This window comes from Botryllus schlosseri, chromosome 9 (assembly GCF_051294905.1).
Source record: "Botryllus schlosseri isolate E-star chromosome 9, Bs_hap1, whole genome shotgun sequence".
Taxonomy (NCBI): Eukaryota; Metazoa; Chordata; class Ascidiacea; order Stolidobranchia; family Styelidae; genus Botryllus; species Botryllus schlosseri.
In genome coordinates this window covers 27,585,792-27,605,042 of record NC_137244.1, presented here as the reverse complement: position 1 = coordinate 27,605,042, position 19,251 = coordinate 27,585,792, and the positions used below count along the sequence as shown (strand labels likewise).

Genomic DNA, 19,251 nt, shown 5'->3' with positions numbered 1-19,251 from the left:
TCTTTGAAACGCTACAGGAGAACAATATAGTGCGGGTTGAGCCAACTTTTGTGTACATTTACATATGAGAATGAACCGTGGATTTATTATGAACTGAACTTGTCTTTTGTTTTGTTTATTTCTAATTCAGAATTGATTTCAATTTCCAAGTTTGCGGGGGAGATAGTGTAGTGGTTACGATAAGCGCCCACCAATCAGACGGACCGGGTTCGATTCCCGTCGGAGGTTTATCTTGGCTCCTCTTTCCCTGCCGTTGCCGTTCTTACAGCGACAAAAAAGCCCAGTAAAAGACCCGACGAAAGAAAGCACCCACAAGGAATGGAAAGAACTAGTAGAAAGGGCCGCGAGTTCAAAAAGATCAACATCGGAAAGAACTATGACATCGGGCACTATAGGCCGAGGTGGATGTTAGAGTAAAGGATCGCTACTGATGCGTGTCCTTCGACATCCTCCTGTTCATGACATCGCATTTAGTCTTATCGCATTCTACATTGTGTGTGACTTGTTCAGATGAAAAAAAATATAACCCAACGATGTTACCTAATCTAACTTTGATAGGCTGAAAAATTTCAAGCTGTCCATTTCTGGACTCTATGACTTACTTGGCGAACCATTTCAAGCATTCAAACACGAGATTCTTGCCGAGAGTCGGTAAATCAATCACAATCTCCTGAATGTACCAGCTGTCGTCAACTCCGTTGTGTCCAACCTGAGATAGATCATAATCACACGTCTCATACTACAACGACACAGACAGACCAACAGACTTCGATCTCTTTGATCTCTCCGACATCAAGAGCTTCAACAGTAAACGACTCGGCTGTTCCTCGTTTAAATTTACCATTTGGTGGAATCAACGGAATCCTGATAAAATAACCAGGCTGTTAGTGAGCAGAGGTAGTAAAGGAGTCATCGTTGGTACTCAAGCAGAGGCGGCTATTGGATGTGCAAAACTTCAATATACAACTACATAATATATTCATATCGAAACTAACAATACGTTCATATGGTACGCAATTTATTAACTCTAAGCTTTTCGGAGATTCCGATTCAAAATTTAAAGATGAAATAGATAGTGTGACGCAAGAATGGTACAAATACAGCAACGAGAAGGACTCACAAAATCAGAGTTTTGAGCATGCAAGTGATAAGACACATACAAATTGGCTATAATGTCTATTTTCTGCCTACACTCGTCAGGGGTAATCGTCAGCAACTAGTAGAGAATGGAAGAGAACATTGCATAAAAAATCAGAAATAGTTTGTGTATAATTCAGAAATTGAGCTCAAGTCATCTGTTCACTTCTATGATTCGAATTTTCACGCCTGTGACGTCATATTTGATAATACGATTGTTGATAAACAAAGTTTAATTGCAGTGTCAAAAAGTCTCAGTAGCTTTCACGTAAACCTTGTCCAGAACGAGTCATAGGCTACTTTTAAACAATTTCTTATAATACTTGCACCATTGTGACGTACACCTAAATTAGATTATGATCCATGCAAAATAATATGTTCCACACTTTGAAAGAAATTTTGGTTTTCATGTTTTCTTTATTTAATTAATGGACAAGTGCCAAAACTTTTGCGATTTGAAATAGAGAAATTGAGACAGGCCGGAAACTTGCCAGAGGCTGAGAAACACAGACCTAAGTGGCAGCAGTCTAGCAAGTAAGTAGACAAACCTTCTAAAGTAGAAGTACTTTGTGACTAACCACCTCGGTTTGTGAGTCGCAACAAATTTGCATCGGAGACTTACTTTCGTGTCACCTTTTGAAGGCCCCTCGATTTTGGTCCATAGATTCGAATGAAACCGTCTGCCTCACAAGATCCGCCTTCTACTGATCCCGTGTAGATCTTGATGTGATATGGAATGGCTGGAACATAAAAGGATCATTCACCAACGTTCACTTGTTGACAGAGTTAAACAAGTGTATGATTTTCATCTTTTGCAAATTAGATTAGAATGAGAATGATAGCTACACAGTTCTATCCAAAATGAGAGCATAGAAATATTTTAAAACTTAGATTACAATCAGCTTAACGGCATTTCACTCTAACTGCTCTTAATTAGACAACTAGAATTATCTAGTCGTCGATCAGCAGCAGTGATCACTCACTTGGTCCTTCCGGGATTTGATCCGAGACAAACTTTTTGCTGCTGACGCTTCCGAAGCCACGGCCTGCGCTTCCAAAGCTACGACCGGTGAGAACGCTTCGTTTGGTGGAAGTCTCTCCGTCGTATCCGACAACGTAGAGAGACCTGGCGATCTTCTTGTCGTCTTTGTTCTTGGCCAGCCAGCGCTCGCAGTGAAACACGAATTTCTCGGTCGTTTCACAATCTTCAACCTCGACACGGTCCAAGTACCACGCAGGATTTATGAGAGCGTTGTTGTGTCGAATGTGGACTTTGTACAACTTCCCGAGGTCTACGGCTTCCACGGTGAAGATGTCCTCCTGCAGGTCACAAGAGGGAAAATTTTTCTTTGTGAACCATGTAAATCAATAACATACGAAATATAAATGAAATTGGGTGCAATATGATAGAGAGATAAAAGCAAGGTATAGTTAGCAGGCTTGATATAACTGAGCCATCAGAGCCAAGCTGCACAGCCCAGGAGCATTTTACTGCAGAAGTCCTTACCCTCAAAACTTCAAAACTCAAAAAATGTTACGATTGTTGTTACGATTGTGTTACGATTGTTGATATACGCTGTTCTTTCGAATTCTCTACTAGTTGCTGACGATTACCCCTGACGAGTGTCAGCCGAAAATATTCGGGTTCATTTTAATATGAATATACTATTCAATTGTATATTGAAGTTCTGTACCTCAAAGAAGCTGTTAAAATAGAAACAATAAAAATCAAAAAAAAAAAAAAATCAAAACACACATCATCACAAATTCAAAAATTAAATGCATAAAATAAGGTTACAGAAAATACAATTTAGCGGTAACTTCAGAGCTGAGTGTAAATATGTTTTACTGAACTCACAAAATCACAAATGATGGAGTTTGGATCGTAGGTTATTCCACATACTGACACCGATATATGCGATTGAATTTTGCACAAGATCAGTAGAGAGGTGTTGCACAGCGATCTCTTAAAGGGGCATTGCGCTCTAAAAATGATGTGGTCTCAAATTGAAGGTAAGAACGAACAAAAATTTTTGGCCGCAGCCATTTCCTTCAGAACGCCACCGTAATGGAGCTGCAATTTATTGAAATTTCTACAAGACCAGGTGCCGCGGCTGCTTAACCCGTTACATGGCACGATGACGATGTCTTCATCGTCGCACTTGCTCGACTCGATAAGGCAGTCACGCAGAGAACGAAACTTCGACACATTTACTTCATAAAATCAGCTGAGAACTATCTAAAATTCATTCTCTGCGTGACTGCCTAACCGCGTCGAGCAAGTGCGACGGTGAAGATATCGTCATCGTGCCATGTAACGGGTTAAGCAGCCGCGGCACCTGGTCTTGTAGAAATTTCAATAAATTGCAGCTCCATTACGGTGGCGTTCTGAAGGAAATGGCTGCGACCAAAAATTTTTGTTTGTTTTTACCTTCAATTTGAGGCCACATCATTTTTAGAGCGCAGTACCCCTTTAATCTTTTAGGGTGGTTGTGTGAACTTCCCGACCACGAAATCTTGGAAGAGTATAATCATGAGTGTACGTACTGTCTATGCGGCTATTATGAACTGTGGTGATCAGTGATCACCAAAAATAACACAAAATACATAGTAAAAGAAGACATATCTTACAAAGGACAATGCATTTTGTAGGTGGAGTTACTGCATTGGTCTTTCATGGATCATTTAAAACTAGTCTGCGGATCCGTAAGAGGTTCATGGACGCCAGATTAAGAAACCCTGAGCTTGAGGAAAACCTTGTTTGGTGGTTTTGTTTGGTTTTTGCTGAGTATCCAGCGGTATGTGCAAGCGATTATCAAAATCTAGTGGTAGCTCGCCTGTTCAAGAATTATGACAAGTAACAGAGAAAGACTCACATGTCCTCTTTCAAACTTATCCGAATACTTTTCGGATTTGAGAAGTTTCCGTTCACCAGAATCACCGTTCTCTCCGAACAATGTGATGTAGACGTCCGCGTCTGTGCCCGCGTTGAATTTATCGCCGGTAAATACATGAATACGGTACTTTTGACCTGAAATCACAATTAATGATTGCGACATTGTTTTTAAGAATGAAGAAACAGATAATGATGATGATTTCGAGAGAAAATTTCAAAGGCTGGATTTGAAGACTCTTGGAGACACATAACTTCAGCATGCAATTGAATAATACATCAATATTCATATTGAAATATACCAGAAGATTTTAGGCTGCCAATTGTCAGGTGTATTCGTCGACAGAGATTCCAGAACAACTTTTTACGACAACATCACCAATTATGATGCCACTGACCTGATACAGCTGTTGGTAGAAAGTTCTTTGAATTCTCTCAAATAGTTGCTGACGATTACCCCTGACGAGTGTCAGCTCAAAATATTCAGATTTATTTCAATATCGAAACATTATTAAATTGTATACTGAAGTTTGGATTTTAAGACCATGAGATTAGTAACACATGACATGAGATTACATCAAACTAGCGTGATTCTCACATCGATGGGAAGAAAACAATGAGATGATTGATAACGGCACATGAAATTACATGGGATGAATTCCACGCCACACGACATCATAATACCCTGATTCTATATTCCAACATTTCTTTGCTCTTCTCTTTTGGTTCCAACAAGGTTATCTTTCTAATTAGTGTAACGACATAGCTCGGAATAACAAAACAAAAATATATAGGATGCAAAATTATTTGAGCAATATTATGAATGGGTTGTTCTGAACAGACTTGTACAAACTACTGCATTTTTAAAATGCGCAACTAGAAATAATCACTTATCAAAATGCACAACTACAACTATAACTACCCACTTTGTAAAACTCGCAACTAGAACTAGAACTAACAACTAACTAAAAACTGATAATACGAATTACGGAATCGCAATGAGCTAAAAAATTATAGGAGATAGAATCAGCATTTTAAAAGGATGGGGTTTCGATTTTTGACATGGGTGGAGTTCCACACCCGAAAATCCACCCCTGGCTACGCCAATGTTAGTAGGGCTAGCATCAAACGATGGCACGTGTTTAATAGTTGTTGTTTTTCCACAAATATTTACTTTAAGACTAGAACTAGAACTGGAACTACTCACTTTTCAAAACCAGCAACTAGAACTAGAACTTGAACTACTCAAAACCAGTAGTTTGTTTGTACAAGTCTGGATCTAATGCGTGAACTTATTCGAATATCATGATACTGTCATCAAAAAAACAAAACTGCATTTCATAAATGAGAGTTCAGTTCATCAAGGACTGAAGGTTCGATATTCTGTTCGGTTGCGGCTTCAACGGAATTCTTTCCGCCCAAAGCAGTAGAGCTCAATATGGATGCGACCTCTACGTCCAACAAGGCATCGTCTGTTCCATCGACATCTTGATCGATTTTCGGAGAATCAGAGTCAATGATAAACGCATTATCGTCAAAAATGTCCGGACTATTTCTCTCCGAACAATCGTCTTGAATTTCCTCTTGAATCTCACCGGTCAAAACCGCTGTGTCACTAAAACCTGATTTCCGGAAAATAATACAAAATTTTGGTCGCAATTAAATTAGCTGCTCAATCTCTGTTGTGGAGCCCTATTTTTTGAACTATTGTGAAATCTAGTACCTGAGTGATTCGATTCTTAATCAAGTATTAGGATTCGAGTCGAGTATTCGCATATTGCTCATCGTGACGTCACAACAGAATTGATGATGTGGAAAGTTCAAATATGTACCCTTTACGAGACTACAAAGAAGAAAATGCCAGCTCTACATCACATTGAATATGATTGGGTGTTTTTCCGACCATACCAATCGAGGTACTAAGGCTTCCACAACGGATAATAGCATCAGTACTATAATTCTCGTTGGTAAATTAGCTCTTAGTGGCAAACAACATATAATTCCAGTACTTGAATGACTCATCTCTCACTAACCGACTCGAATCCTTAGATTTAATACTCTATTCAGATTGGGGTGTACTCGAATCATTGTGCCCCGCCTTTATTGTGACACGAAGAATGCCTACTTTTCAAGCTGTCGGAGATGGTGGACTCGCTTCGTTTCAACTCTCCGCTGCGAGATCTTTTTTCCTCCACCTTCTTGATGGGGGCCAGCTCTCGAACGATTTGTCCGTCGTCCTCGTCTCGGGCCAGCCATCGTTTGCACTCGAACAAATATGTCTCCGAGCCCTGGAAATCAAATCTCGTATAAAGGTTTATGTCTAATGATCTGAGGTTTCTTCAGAGTACGCAAGTATGATGTGTATACCATATGTGAAATACTTCCGTGGCTATTTTTTAGACTGGTCTTTACGTGCGTTTTGTGTGGATAAAACTCATTTTAACATCGGATAACCTGTTGAAAATGCAGGTTGATTACAGAAAGCCTTGTTCGCGAGCGTCCCCTATCGCAGTCATGCTGAATTCTTGTAGATCACGTTTATTTTAAGGCGATAAGCGCCTGCTACCCGGTTTATTTGAGCTCCTCTTCCCCCGTGACGCTGTTCTTACAGAGACAAATAAAAAGCCCAGAAAAACACCCGCAAAGAACGCACTCACAAGGATCGGAAAGGGCAAGAAAGAACCGTGGAATGGAGATTAACATCGAAAAAGAACTGTGACATCAGGCACTAGATCGGGGTGGATGCCAGATTAAGAGACCACAACTGGTCATTCGACATCGTTCTATATGTTCATCACATCGCATTCGGTCTTATCGCATTGTCATGGATACTGCTATAATATAAGATTGTCAATAGGAAGTCAGTACAAATAAACAGGTGAGCTATACAGTACTTCGTCTGACTGGCGCATGTACTGACAACGTACCGTACTATATGTCGTAGGCAGTTCATTTTTATAAATAGCTTCTGATCATATGAGGATATTGACACCATTATATCGCACAACCTTGCTATCGATACATGGGTTGAAGATCATGTGGGTAGGCTACTCTCTTATCCACAATAACTTGACCGTCACCAATTAGTGTTTCCCATGAATATATCAAAATTTATAGCGTTTATTATTGGTTTGGTGTTAGGGCATTGAACCCAAAACCAATTATATAAATGCAACACTCAAACACCAATACACAACACACTGACCTCTTCTCCTTCGAAGAGCCTTCGAACTTTGACCTGGTCCAGATGCCATCCAGCGCCGAGGCCCTTCCCGTTGTGTCCGATACGCAGTTTTTCAATCGTCTCTCCCACATCGTCGAGCTCCAGCACAAACTGACAATATGATCATAAGTGATACTCAAATGCTCGACTTGAGGCCTGATACATGTTCGATTCAAAATTGAATCGCTCGGGCACTCAACATTGCCCAGTCTTATCGACAAGCCGCAGCCTCACCGTGTCAGTCGCTTTACGCTTGAAATACTTTGACTTTCTGTCGTCCTTATTTGTGCACAGACTCGCTTGTTCGGTAGCATTGTCGCGTCCAAAAATGACAACATACACATCAGCATCCGTACCGGCTCCAGAGATATCGCTTGTGGTAACTAAAGTCAAAAGTTTTTACTTGTATATCGCACCAGATCTATGTCATTTGCATACTATCAACGCTACTTGTGCGTGCCTCTTATTTACTTCGCCTAGGCTAAGGTGAGTGTCTGATCTTAATGGCTACTCCAAGTGATTTTGACACTTTCCTATCCTTTCATTTTATCGCAATCTTGTGGTGTTTGAAGTGATGAAGTTATTAATGAACTGATACTGATTAGAGCTATTTCAATCTTCAGTGTATTGCTCGTACACAATGATAAGCAGTTTATAGTTTATGAGACTGACGATAACTGTGAAGTGTATATTCTGATGCACTGATTCTGGATTGAGCAAGACCAGGCTTACTTGACCATGTCACTAAACTATTCATGTAATATAATTAAGTAAGATATAAACGCTTCTCGGAGATACGGAGGTTCAATATACAATTGAGTAATATCTTCATATTCGTCAGGGATAATCACCAGAAGCTAGTAGAGAATCCGAATGAACAGAACAGCGTATATCAACTATCTTATCACAAAATATGACGTCACTGCCATGAAATTTCAAATCATCAGTGCGAAGAGAGCTGTGAAGTTCAATGCGCAAACTAGGCTGGCGCATTTTGATAAAAGTTCACTCCAAGATGAAAAAATGAAAGTCTGAACTGCCAAGGTTATTTTAGGAAATTTCAATGCAAAAATAGCATCGTCATACGGGCCTAAGGCGAAAATCGTTTTGGCTAAAATTTCTTTTGCAATAATACCCGGTTATGGCGTGTAACGCTAAAACTAGACTATACAGACATTTAATCATCAACTTAGGATTCATGTTGTAGTTGTTTTAAGGGCTACGCAACTGGTTGTTTTCGGTCAACAGAAACTTATATTACCCTAGTCAACCTTGTAAGGGCGTTTTTGTGTGAGAGACTCCTTTGAGAGATGGATTATGTGAGTCTATGCACATTTTCTCATGATTTATAGATATATATGTTTGGAAACCTTCGAAACCTAAGAACACTATGGTATTGCACGCTCCAACACTCACCTGATATCTCATACGGAACTTTGGCCGAGTATGTGATCGTGTCATCCATTTCTGGGAAGAGCTCTCTCTCCAGCATTCCGTCGTCTCTGTCTTTATCGAGCCAACGGCCGCACGGGAAATGCCATTTCATTCCCATCGAGGGAGCGTCGATATCCACATACTCGAGATACCAGCCTGTGATGATGAATGGTCCTAGACATTCTTATACCGAGGTTTGTCGGGGACATGTTTGGATAGCCAAAAAACTGAAATTAGTAAACTTCTGACTAAAAAATATATTCAACGCCTATGGTAACCTGTTCATGGCATTCTGTCAAGCTGGTGACAAAGAAGAGGTAATGATCCAGCTCATTGCCGTAAATAGGGACAAAATTTACTCCTGAGTCAAAAATGAGGACAAATCTACGAAATTAGGATGGTGTAGCAAGAATAGGAGGAAAGCACATAGTTTATTTTTGTCCTTGATGATTTTGCGGCATGTACACCGACTCATGATATACACACACGATCTGTGCATATGCATATAATGAGTGCATGATGTGCATATATGCCGCTGGACAAGGCAGGTGCAGGTATAGCCATTGAGGATGTAGTTTATTTTTTGTCCTTGATGTTTTTGCGGCATATGCACCGACTCATGATACACATACACACGATCTGCGCATATGCATACCATGAGTGCATGATGTGCATATGCCGCTGGACGAGGAAGTGCAGACATAGCCTTTACGGCTTTCTAAGTCTTGCACCATCCCTCCACGCTATCCCAGTAATGCATGAGCGCCAAGCAAGGAAGTCATGGCTACCAGTGGTACTAACCAGGTCTTTGGTCTGACCCGGCCGGGGATCGAATCCACGACCTACCAATTAAGAAGCCGGACGCTTCACCATTACGCTATCATGCCGGTAAGCAACTCCGCGTATTCCTCAAAGCCAAGGGTTCTTAAACTTTTTTAGCTCAGACCTCTAGATTTGTTTTACAGTCTGCATGGACCCCCATTGTGACCTAGTGTGAGAAAATACATTTTAACTGCATTTATCGGACATTAAAAGAAAATTAAAATAAATTCATAACAAAATTTGTTTTCAATATCTTCGATTCATAATGACCAATGTCGCTTGTCTTTTACAAGAACTGGAAATTGTGGCTTCGTCTTTGAAAAAGTAAAACGCATGGCATCCTTTGCATCCAACCAGTTTCGACTGACATGTATGCAGCCACAAAACGAATTATAGCAGCCATTGCTCTCCTGACTCAAAGAGGATATATGCTTGGCTCGGCAAACATCAAACATCACGATTAGTTTTCGAATTAAAGGGCATTTTAATGATTCCACTCCTCGAGCTAAACAGTTACAAGACCTTCATCAAATCCTCAGCATTGATCTCGATTTTAGCTGGTATTTTGCTATTATCATTAATGTGCACATCAAGATTTTCGTTAGCCCTTCAAAGACCAGCTAGAAGCACGGCATGAGCCCACCTGACCCTAACCCGGCGTTATCGTGGCCAATCTTGATTTTCTTCAAGTTGCCAAGGTCAGCAGATTCCACGGTGAAAACGTCGGCATGATTTTTTTCAAATTTGTCCCGGTGAGTCTTGGACGACTTCAAATTTCTAGAAAAATCAGACATTCACAATCAGGAATAAAACAGACTGGTACAAACTGATCGATATTCATAATACAAAACTTGGAGTCGACTTTTATCAAAATACACCAACCAAAACTCTGTCAACAAAAGGAGTTCGAGTACCACCTAAAAATAGTACATTGAACGCTCTCTCTTTCATGCTGGTGACATCATATTTTGTGATACGATTGTTGATATACAATGTTCTTTCCAATTCTCTACTAGTTGCTGACTATTACCCCTGACGAGTGTCAGCCGAAAATATTCGGGTTCATTTCAATATGAATATATTATTCAATTGTATATTGAAGTTCTGTACCTCCAAGAAGCTCTTCTAATACACAACTGGAACTACTCACTTTCAAAGCTCGCAACTAGAACTAGAATTAATGGCCATTAAAAATCTGCATCTAACCAACTAAAACACAACCAACTAGATTCAGGACGGGGTTTCAAGTTGCAAATGCGAGCGGTCCATGCCCCGAAACCCTCTACTTGGCTTTGCCACCGTTAGTAGGAATGACTCTGAGCCAGCAATGGCTTCAAGAACATCCCACAACAGAGCTCCGGGATCATGATTCACTCCAAACTATGACACGATTTCCAGTTGTTGTTTTTTAATGTTTTTAAATGCGAAAATGGAGCTAGAGCTAGATTTACTTACTTCAAAATCTGCAACTAGAACTAGAACTACAACCGTCAACTAACTTGTACATGTACAAGCATGGACTGAAAAAACTCACATTTTTCCTGAGTCATCGTTTTCTCCGAACATCACCATGTAGACATTTGCATCAGTTCCTGCGCTTCGGACATTTCCAGTTTTCACTGTGACCTCATAGGTAGTGACTTGGGCTTTGGTTTCCAACGCGATAGCGTCGCGGACTTTCGACTTCTTGAGCTGTTGAGCTTGAAGACGGTCGTAAGTTTCCTGCACGCAAAATATTTCAAATCGTAGAGGATTATAGTTTCCATACTATTTTCCGCTGTGGAAGTCAAGTCAAACGGCTCCGAGTCACGAGTCAATATCACTTTCATAGTTTTGACTCGTGTCAAGTCGAGTCATTTTCAATTCGCCACCGAGTCAAGTCCGAGTCCAAGTCATCGAGCAAAGGGTCGAGTCCGAGTCATGGTGTTAACTGCTCAGTTTCCAATTAAATTCTTGTTAAACCCACTTTTCATAGCTCTGTTTGGTGATATCGAATGGTTCGCATTTATAATATACTCATTTTCCTCACTTTTAACAGTTTTTGGTGGCCTTTTCAAGTACCAATACCAATAGACGAAATCCCGATAGTGTGGTTACTTCACTATACTTCGAAATTATAGCGAAATGTCGATCTTGGCCGTCTGAGTCTCGAGCCATGTGGCTTGGTTCGAGTCATGCGCAATGACTCGAGACCAAGTTGAGTCAATACACACATTAACTCGAGTCGAGTCGAGTCATTTCTGTATTTTGAGAAAATGACTCGAGTCAAGTCGAGTCATCAGAAAATCGATGTCTCGAGTCATCACAACCCTGCCTAACAATGAAAAATTGTGTATTAATTGCGTTATTATTTTATCTCTCCGTAGGTAAATAATCTATCGCCTGTCTGACCTTTGTCACAGGAACAAGAGTCCGCTCAATCTGTCCATCGTCCTCCGTGGTCGAAAGCCAACGCTGGCACGGGAATATCGCCAGTAATTCTCCGCACTTGACCACAACTCGATCCAAGAACCAGTCTGCTCCGGCGATGGCGTCACTTCGCCGAATTTTAAGCTGCGGACAAAGATATTAATAAAGAAAATCTCTGTGTTCGCGTTTAGGGGGGCAACCACCTTTTTGAGTTGTCCGAGATCGGCGCACTTGATTTTGAAAACGTCTTCCTGCTTTCGCTCGAATTTGTTGAAATTTTTCTCGGATTTGTCAAGTTTCCGCTCGCCTTAACAGAGATTTTGTGATTGAGACCAGGGCATGTAAATTAAAATTGAAATATTTTATACATATCATTATAATTTTTATATAGCGACCATAGCAAAGGAATAACATATTGCTATCAAGCACATGGCTCACCAGAATCTCCATTTTCCCCGTACATGATCAGATAGACATCGGCGTCTGTGCCCGCGCCGAACTTGTCACCGGTGAACACGTGAACCGAATATTCCTTTTCTGAAAGTGCACGTTTTTTTGTAACTGTTATTTAGGGTTCTGGTTGAGTCACAAGGTTCTGAGTCAAAAGTCAATCCTAAGTCTCAAGTTGAGTCGAGTCAGTCCAGTATTAGACTTTGTCAAAGTACTCAAATAGGTTTCGGTTCTTTTTTCTTTATTGTACTAGGATTTTAGACTACTTTTAAGTTCTCGGTTTTCAGTTTTCAGGCCTAGAATACTTACTGTTTCACTTACTTGTAAACGCTGTAATTGTACTCGAGTGTGAATGTACGTTAGGGCAAGTTTTTTGTTGCACTAAAATCACGAGAAAGTTGGACTTAATTTTAAGCGAAGTTGCATTTATCATTTTTTCCCATTGTATAATCCAACAGTTTAAGATTTGCATGGTGTCTGCATGTTCCGTTTCTTTCTTCGCTATTCAATCGATCATGCGTACATTTTTATGTTCTGAAGGTGTGTTGCAGTAAAAATTTGCAGGAGAAATGGAAAAAAGTTTTAATATAAACTTTCTACATGCAGCTTAAAACATCATACTACATAAATTCTGAGTATCTAGGGAGCCGCCGGAAGCTGTAAAAAAAGTTGTAAAAGTTTAAAAAACTTGCCCAAGTTATTACTTCTACTGCAACTTGAGTTTCTACGATAACTACTCTCTCACCTTGCAACGCTTCGTCGATAGGTCGACCAGATTCGTCAGTCGGAATGAGTTCTCTCTTAATCTGTCCGTCGTCCTCATTTTTGTCGAACCAACGACTGCAAACAAACCAGTACGTCTCAATGTCCGGTCTGTCTGGAGTGGAAGAGCCTGAAGAGGGATCAGCGTCAAATATGAAACTTGTCCACCAGACTTGGACATTGACAACTACGGTAGATAATTCTAGTCATCTAATTGGATAATTACAGCAAAATGCTAATATGTCTACGTTCTCATTTTTATTTTAATCTAATTCGTAGTTTTCCTGATACATTCTACAGGAGAACTGTATCATACGAAAAAAGCCGCGTTTGGTGTGCAGATAATTTGCCTTTCTCGTGATCATGATAATGAACTCTAGTTTGATAGTGATGTTGATGCATTTCTTACTTATGAGGAATGTAATTCAATTTCCCATTTTGCAAATTCTGTCATTTGAATTCTAAACTAATTTGGAATAAATTGTAGCTATTGTTCTCATTGTAATGTAATTTTGAAAAAAACTGTGTAGCTATCACTCTAATGTGCACTGTGCAGCTATCATTCTAATTCTAATAGATTTTTAAAAAACTGAAAATTATCTAGTTGTCAACTCTGCGCCCACCTCGTCTCCGCCTCTTTCGTTTGCTGGTCTTTGCGACAAATCTCTGAATTTTCACCGACTGCAGGAACCATCCCGAGCCCACGCCTTTTCCGTCGTGACCCACTCGGATCTTGGTGATCGGACCCACGTCTTTGGACTCGATCTGGTAAATGAGTCGCGTTGGGTTGAGTCGAGGAGGATATTTCTCGGGGTCTACCATACTTTCTTATCCACAACAACATGTCCATAAACAATCAGTGTCCCCGATGTACATGTCAACATGTCTGGCGTTGATAACTGGATTAGGGATAGGGTATGATAAAATGAGGGTTAGTGTTATCATAGGGATAAACTAATAGGTAAGTATACGGCTGGGACATATCAAGTACCTGAGTGATTCGATACTGAATTGAGCATTAATCTTCGGGTATGCAGGCGGCACTCAATTGTACTCAATCATTCTGCCCTGCCCAATGATGGTATTGTTGTTGTGGATAAGAAAATAAAGTAGGCCCTATCACGAGTTCACTTTGAATTTGTCGACGGCGTCACGCTCGAAATTGTCGGTCCTGTTTCTCAGTTTCATTTCTTCCGACTTGCCATCCTCTCCGTAGATCTGCAGAGTGACATTTGCGTCTGTGCCTGCGTTCATCTTGTCGCCCGTCGTCACTGTGATCTCATATGGAATGTCTGAAAGAAAATCGTGAGGTCAGTTAAATATAGAAGATATCTACTGGACAAGTAGGGTTGTTGAACACTACCTACCTGTTTCTTCTGTGTATGTAATATATATATATTATATCCTACTACATATGTTCGTATGTCCAAAAAGGATTGTTCAAGCGTGTTTTCTTCAAATTTTAGTCTGGCTACTTGATAAACTATGGATAAAAAATTTGTCCAAATTCCAAACCGTAGAAGCGAAGTTTTTGGATTAGAAATAATAGTATTTACGGTGGGTAGTAATATTATTAATAATGGAAAATTTGTTACACTTTGTTTTCAAGACAAGCTCAACAATTTCATGGTCCGAGCAGTATAATTTGAAAATATTATTCTTTATTTCAAAAAATATATCGAAAAAAAGTAAAACCGCACTCACGAATATCTTGTTCTCGCGTCTGAGTTGGGTAGAGCTCGATACGAGTTTTTCCGTCTTCCTCGTTGTCCGCCAGCCATCGATGACAGTTGAACGTGTAATGTTTTCCGCTAGAAGGCACGTTGATCTCGACGCCGTCAAGAAACCAGCCGGCGGCCGGTAATGAGTTATCGTGACCTGCGTGTGAAAGGTCAACAGAGGGTCAATGTAGTGAGCAGGGATATTTGAATAGAATTGGAAGAGCTTCTTGGAGGTACAGAACTTCAATATACTATTGAGTAGTATATTCACATTGAAATGAGCCCAAATATTTTCGGCTGACGCTTGTCAGTAGCTATTTCCAAAACGTGCCCAAAACACTTCTCTTAGATGTATAAAATGTACTGGAGTGAGCAGTTTAAAAAAGGAGATTTTGTATAAACTACTTTCCATTCCACGAAAGTCAAAGTGTAGAAAGTAAATGAGTTTTGCATAAAATAGAGATTCCTAATTAGCCGACTCACCTATTTCGATCCGTTCCAGTTTGCCGATTTCCGTGGCTTCGATCTTGAAAAGGTCAGTCCGTCCACGTTCGAATTTGTTTCGAATGTTTTCGCTCTGATGAAGTTTCAACGATCCCGTGTCTCCCTGACTGCCGTAGATCTGCGCGCAGAGACAGAGAATCTTGGATAATCAGAATTGAACAACTGAAAAATTCTAATTGTATTCGACTAATCGAAAAATGGCAGTAACCAAATTCTAATTTAATTTGTGAAATGTTTCTACACTCTCATTTTAATACTAATCTGATTTCTGGTCTTCCTGAAAATGCTACAAGCTCGGTGTACAGACATTTGCCATTCTCGTGTTTATGAAAATTAACTCTGAGTGAACCTGATTTTTGCTGCATTCCCTTCTAGTTCAGAATTGAATTGGATTTCAAAGTTTTTGGAAATTCAGTCATTTTAATTATAATCTAATTTGGAGAAGCTGTGTAGCTATCATTCTAATTCTAACCCAATTTGAAAAACTGAAAATTCAGTAGTGGCTCCACTCTGCGGAAATTTCTGCAGATTAAAAGATCGTACCTTGATCGAGACGTTGGCATCGGTTCCAGCTCCACTGCAATCGCCGGTCTTCACAGAGATGTGATACGTCGTGGCTGCGGAGATCAAAAATCATTACAGATTCGAGTTCACATTTACAGACATCGCTACAAACTCACTGTTGAGAAGCTGTGGGGTTCCCAACGGAGTCAATTCGCGGACGATGGCACCGTCGTCTTCGTCGGTTGCAAGCCATCTGACAAATTCAAAGCACAAGTGTATACGGGATAGGTTGACATCCATTTCTATGTTACAGAACAAAATAAAAACCGTGTGTAATAACCATCAAAGTAACTCATTAACAGATTTTTGAAGATTTGTACCTTATTTGCAATGTCATTAGTCATTTTGCATTTGACATCAAGATATATCATGCAATTTCAAAAGCGGTCGCCTTCGAATAACTTCCAAATTATGCGAATACTCGACCAAAACTATATGCTCGAGTACTTTTGAAACCTTCATTTTCTACTCCCACTTGAAGCAGGAGTAAAAGATTTGACATATCTCGAAAATCGCTACGTTTGATTGTGATTGGCTAATAATGACTATTTTGACTACATCTGAGCGAGAGTGCATGTCAAATTTTTGGTCAAACGGAAATGGCTTACCTTCCGCACGGGAACGTTGTTTTCCGGTCGGTCCCTTCCTGCCACACATCCACTTTTTCCAAAAACCACCCACTCCCTGTAACAAAGCCAAAAGAATCCATCAGCATCACAAAAAAATTCAAATTAAAACACATTAAAATTAAAATAAAATTTAACAAACAAATTAAAAAATAAAACCAGACATTACCAGGACCGGAGTCATCGTGACCGATCCTTATTTTCGTCAGTTGCTTCAGAGTTACGGCCTCGATCGAAAACTCATCGACCTAGGAAAGAAGTGACCAGTGAAAACCTTCACCGCTGCCTTCGATTCTCTCTCGCTACTTCAGAACCAAGATGTAAAGAACTAGCAAGAAATAAAATGACAATTCTCCCACTAGCTGTGACTAGCCGAACAAAAAATACATTGTTTTTTTCGTAATACCACTGTACCGGACTTTATATTAGTTATATCATAGTTCAGACTTTTTCAAACTGATGAATTTTCAAAATGTACAACTAGTACTAGAGCTAGCACAACTCACTTTTGAAAATTCGCAACTACAACTAGGATTACTCACTTTTCAAAATCCACAACTACAACTATAACTACTCATTTCTCAAAATCCGCAACTAAAACTACAATTAGAACTGCTCCCTTTTCAATATCGACACCTAGAACAAAACTAGAACTACTCACTTTTCAAAATTCACAACTGCTACTAGAACTAGAACTACTCACATTCCCAAACTCACAACTAGAACAAGAATTATCGACTATTCGAAACTCGCAACTAGAACTGGAACTACTCAGTTATCAAAATTCACAACTAGAACTAGAACTACTCTCTTATCAAAACTCGCAAACTTATGTAAATGAACCTTTCCTAGAAATAGTTCAATAGCCATTTCATAGACTTACATTTTTCCTCTCGAATTTATTTGTACTTGACTTTGATACACGTAGCGGCCGCATGCCAGTATCTCCTTGCTCTCCAAACAAGCAGCACGAGACGTTGGCGTCTGTGCCAGCATTCATCATGTCGCCAGTTGTTACAGCAACAATGTATCGCACCAGGGGCTGCGGATTGCGGATGAGAGAGCCTTCGGCAGACAACTCTCGAATTTCTCCTTCATCTTTCCCTCTGTTACCAAAATACATGGTTTTGAAAACTTTTACAGCGACAATCAATCAAAAGTTGTTCGAGGAAATAAAATGAGTACTTTGCCCACTTGCATTACTTGCTCAAATGTTCCATTTTCCATGTTTTTAAACTATTTCCACTTTTACGGAACAGCTTTTCAGACAAAACTGCTTACTTCTAACATTTTGGACCAGGGGTCGCCAACTTAAAACTGGTCGTGGGCCACATTTCAAATTTCGTAGAGGACGCGAGCCCCAAGAATGCAATATTGAGAGAAAATATGACACACAGTTTAGCAACCAAGTTTTCAAAATGTTATGTCAGTACAACGCTCTCCAACACGGGAGACTGTCATAGTTACCACAAAAGAAGTCATATTGTATTAAAGAAAAAAGTACAAATACAACAAGAAACATCATGATCGTCATTTTCATTTTATTTTGAGCTATCAGCTACGGACGATACCAGATCATGCATTTCAACGACTAATGAATCGATATTGGGGCTAGCCAGACATGTTACTAGCTGAGAGACTATCTCATCCTAAAGATCCTGTAGGGAAGCCCTGAGCCGTTTTCTAAGTGTTTTGATCTAGGGCTAGGCAGTGTCTGGGTCATTGAACCTCAAGGCGTATGTTGGGCACGAGACAATAGCTTATTTTGAAAAACAAACAACATTTTGAAACACAACTAATTTCATCATTTCTAATTGCTTTAGTTGCGTTCTTCCAAACATCTTAAATCAGATCCAGGGCAGCAAAATATGACCTGTTGATGTTGGTGACCGGGACCCCTGCTTTGGGCTTTGTGAAGCAGAAAGTAGTTTTGCTGACATTTTTCACCACTTTTACGTGTGAAATTGTTATGAAAACTGGTAGAAACTGCTTCCGCATCTACTTGAAGCCTTTCGGTCCTTCTATTATCGAATTCTACTTGAAGTAATTTTATCACGTCTTGGTATGAAATGTCAACATGATGGTAGTCGGTCTTCCTACAATTTCAAGTCACCTGTCCAGCCACTTTCCGCAAAAGAAGGAATATTTCTGGTCCTTTTTGCCCCCGACGCGCTCCAAAATAATCTTGTCCAAATGCCATCCGGGGAAAGAGTTTGAATTGTCGTGCCAAACGCGGAGCTTATAGATGACTCCGACATCCGCAAAGTCAATCTGCAACAGTGATCATTTCAATATACAATTGAATAATATATTGATATTGAAATGAACCAGAACAGTTTCGGCTGACATTCGTCAGGGTCAATCGTCAGCAACTAAGACAATTGAAAAGAGCATTGTAAATTAACAATCGTATCAACGAATATCACGTCACTAGCATGAGATTCAAATATGGGCAAACAGATGGAAAAGCTCAATGTACTATTTTTAGATTGTACACGAACTCCTTTCCACTCAATTGTATATTGAAGTTCTGTATCTCCAAGAGTTTCTGACAAGTCATTCCCAACCAGAATTGATACGTTTCCATGTTTTACTGACCTTAAATTTATCTTTCTGTCCGGATTCAAAATTGTCAGACTCATTCTTGATTGGAATCTCGCTCGATTTTCCGTTGGCGCCATAGATCTGTAATCAAGTTGCTTTGAA

The 19,251-nt window shown here is 39.9% G+C and overlaps 1 protein-coding gene across 1 annotated transcript in view; it reads right to left on the bottom strand.

Moving 5' to 3' along the window:
* Positions 1-19,251, bottom strand: part of LOC145445899 (lipoxygenase homology domain-containing protein 1-like) — a 251,303-nt gene that overhangs the window by 9,517 nt on the left and 222,535 nt on the right. Inside the window, exons 20-45 of the mRNA XM_080324055.1 lie at positions 19,144-19,230; positions 18,659-18,816; positions 17,429-17,651; positions 16,715-16,793; positions 16,528-16,603; positions 16,036-16,112; positions 15,899-15,972; positions 15,335-15,473; positions 14,835-15,008; positions 14,262-14,422; positions 13,754-13,895; positions 13,114-13,260; positions 12,357-12,455; positions 12,122-12,225; positions 11,901-12,062; positions 11,044-11,231; positions 10,153-10,286; positions 8,670-8,843; positions 7,488-7,636; positions 7,236-7,364; positions 6,156-6,318; positions 4,014-4,168; positions 2,121-2,457; positions 1,760-1,877; positions 768-864; positions 603-709 (exon numbers count right to left, since the gene is read on the bottom strand). Coding sequence (XP_080180181.1) covers positions 603-709; positions 768-864; positions 1,760-1,877; positions 2,121-2,457; positions 4,014-4,168; positions 6,156-6,318; positions 7,236-7,364; positions 7,488-7,636; positions 8,670-8,843; positions 10,153-10,286; positions 11,044-11,231; positions 11,901-12,062; positions 12,122-12,225; positions 12,357-12,455; positions 13,114-13,260; positions 13,754-13,895; positions 14,262-14,422; positions 14,835-15,008; positions 15,335-15,473; positions 15,899-15,972; positions 16,036-16,112; positions 16,528-16,603; positions 16,715-16,793; positions 17,429-17,651; positions 18,659-18,816; positions 19,144-19,230 — 3,653 coding nt within the window. The remainder of the gene's footprint in view (positions 1-602; positions 710-767; positions 865-1,759; positions 1,878-2,120; positions 2,458-4,013; positions 4,169-6,155; positions 6,319-7,235; positions 7,365-7,487; positions 7,637-8,669; positions 8,844-10,152; positions 10,287-11,043; positions 11,232-11,900; positions 12,063-12,121; positions 12,226-12,356; positions 12,456-13,113; positions 13,261-13,753; positions 13,896-14,261; positions 14,423-14,834; positions 15,009-15,334; positions 15,474-15,898; positions 15,973-16,035; positions 16,113-16,527; positions 16,604-16,714; positions 16,794-17,428; positions 17,652-18,658; positions 18,817-19,143; positions 19,231-19,251) is intronic.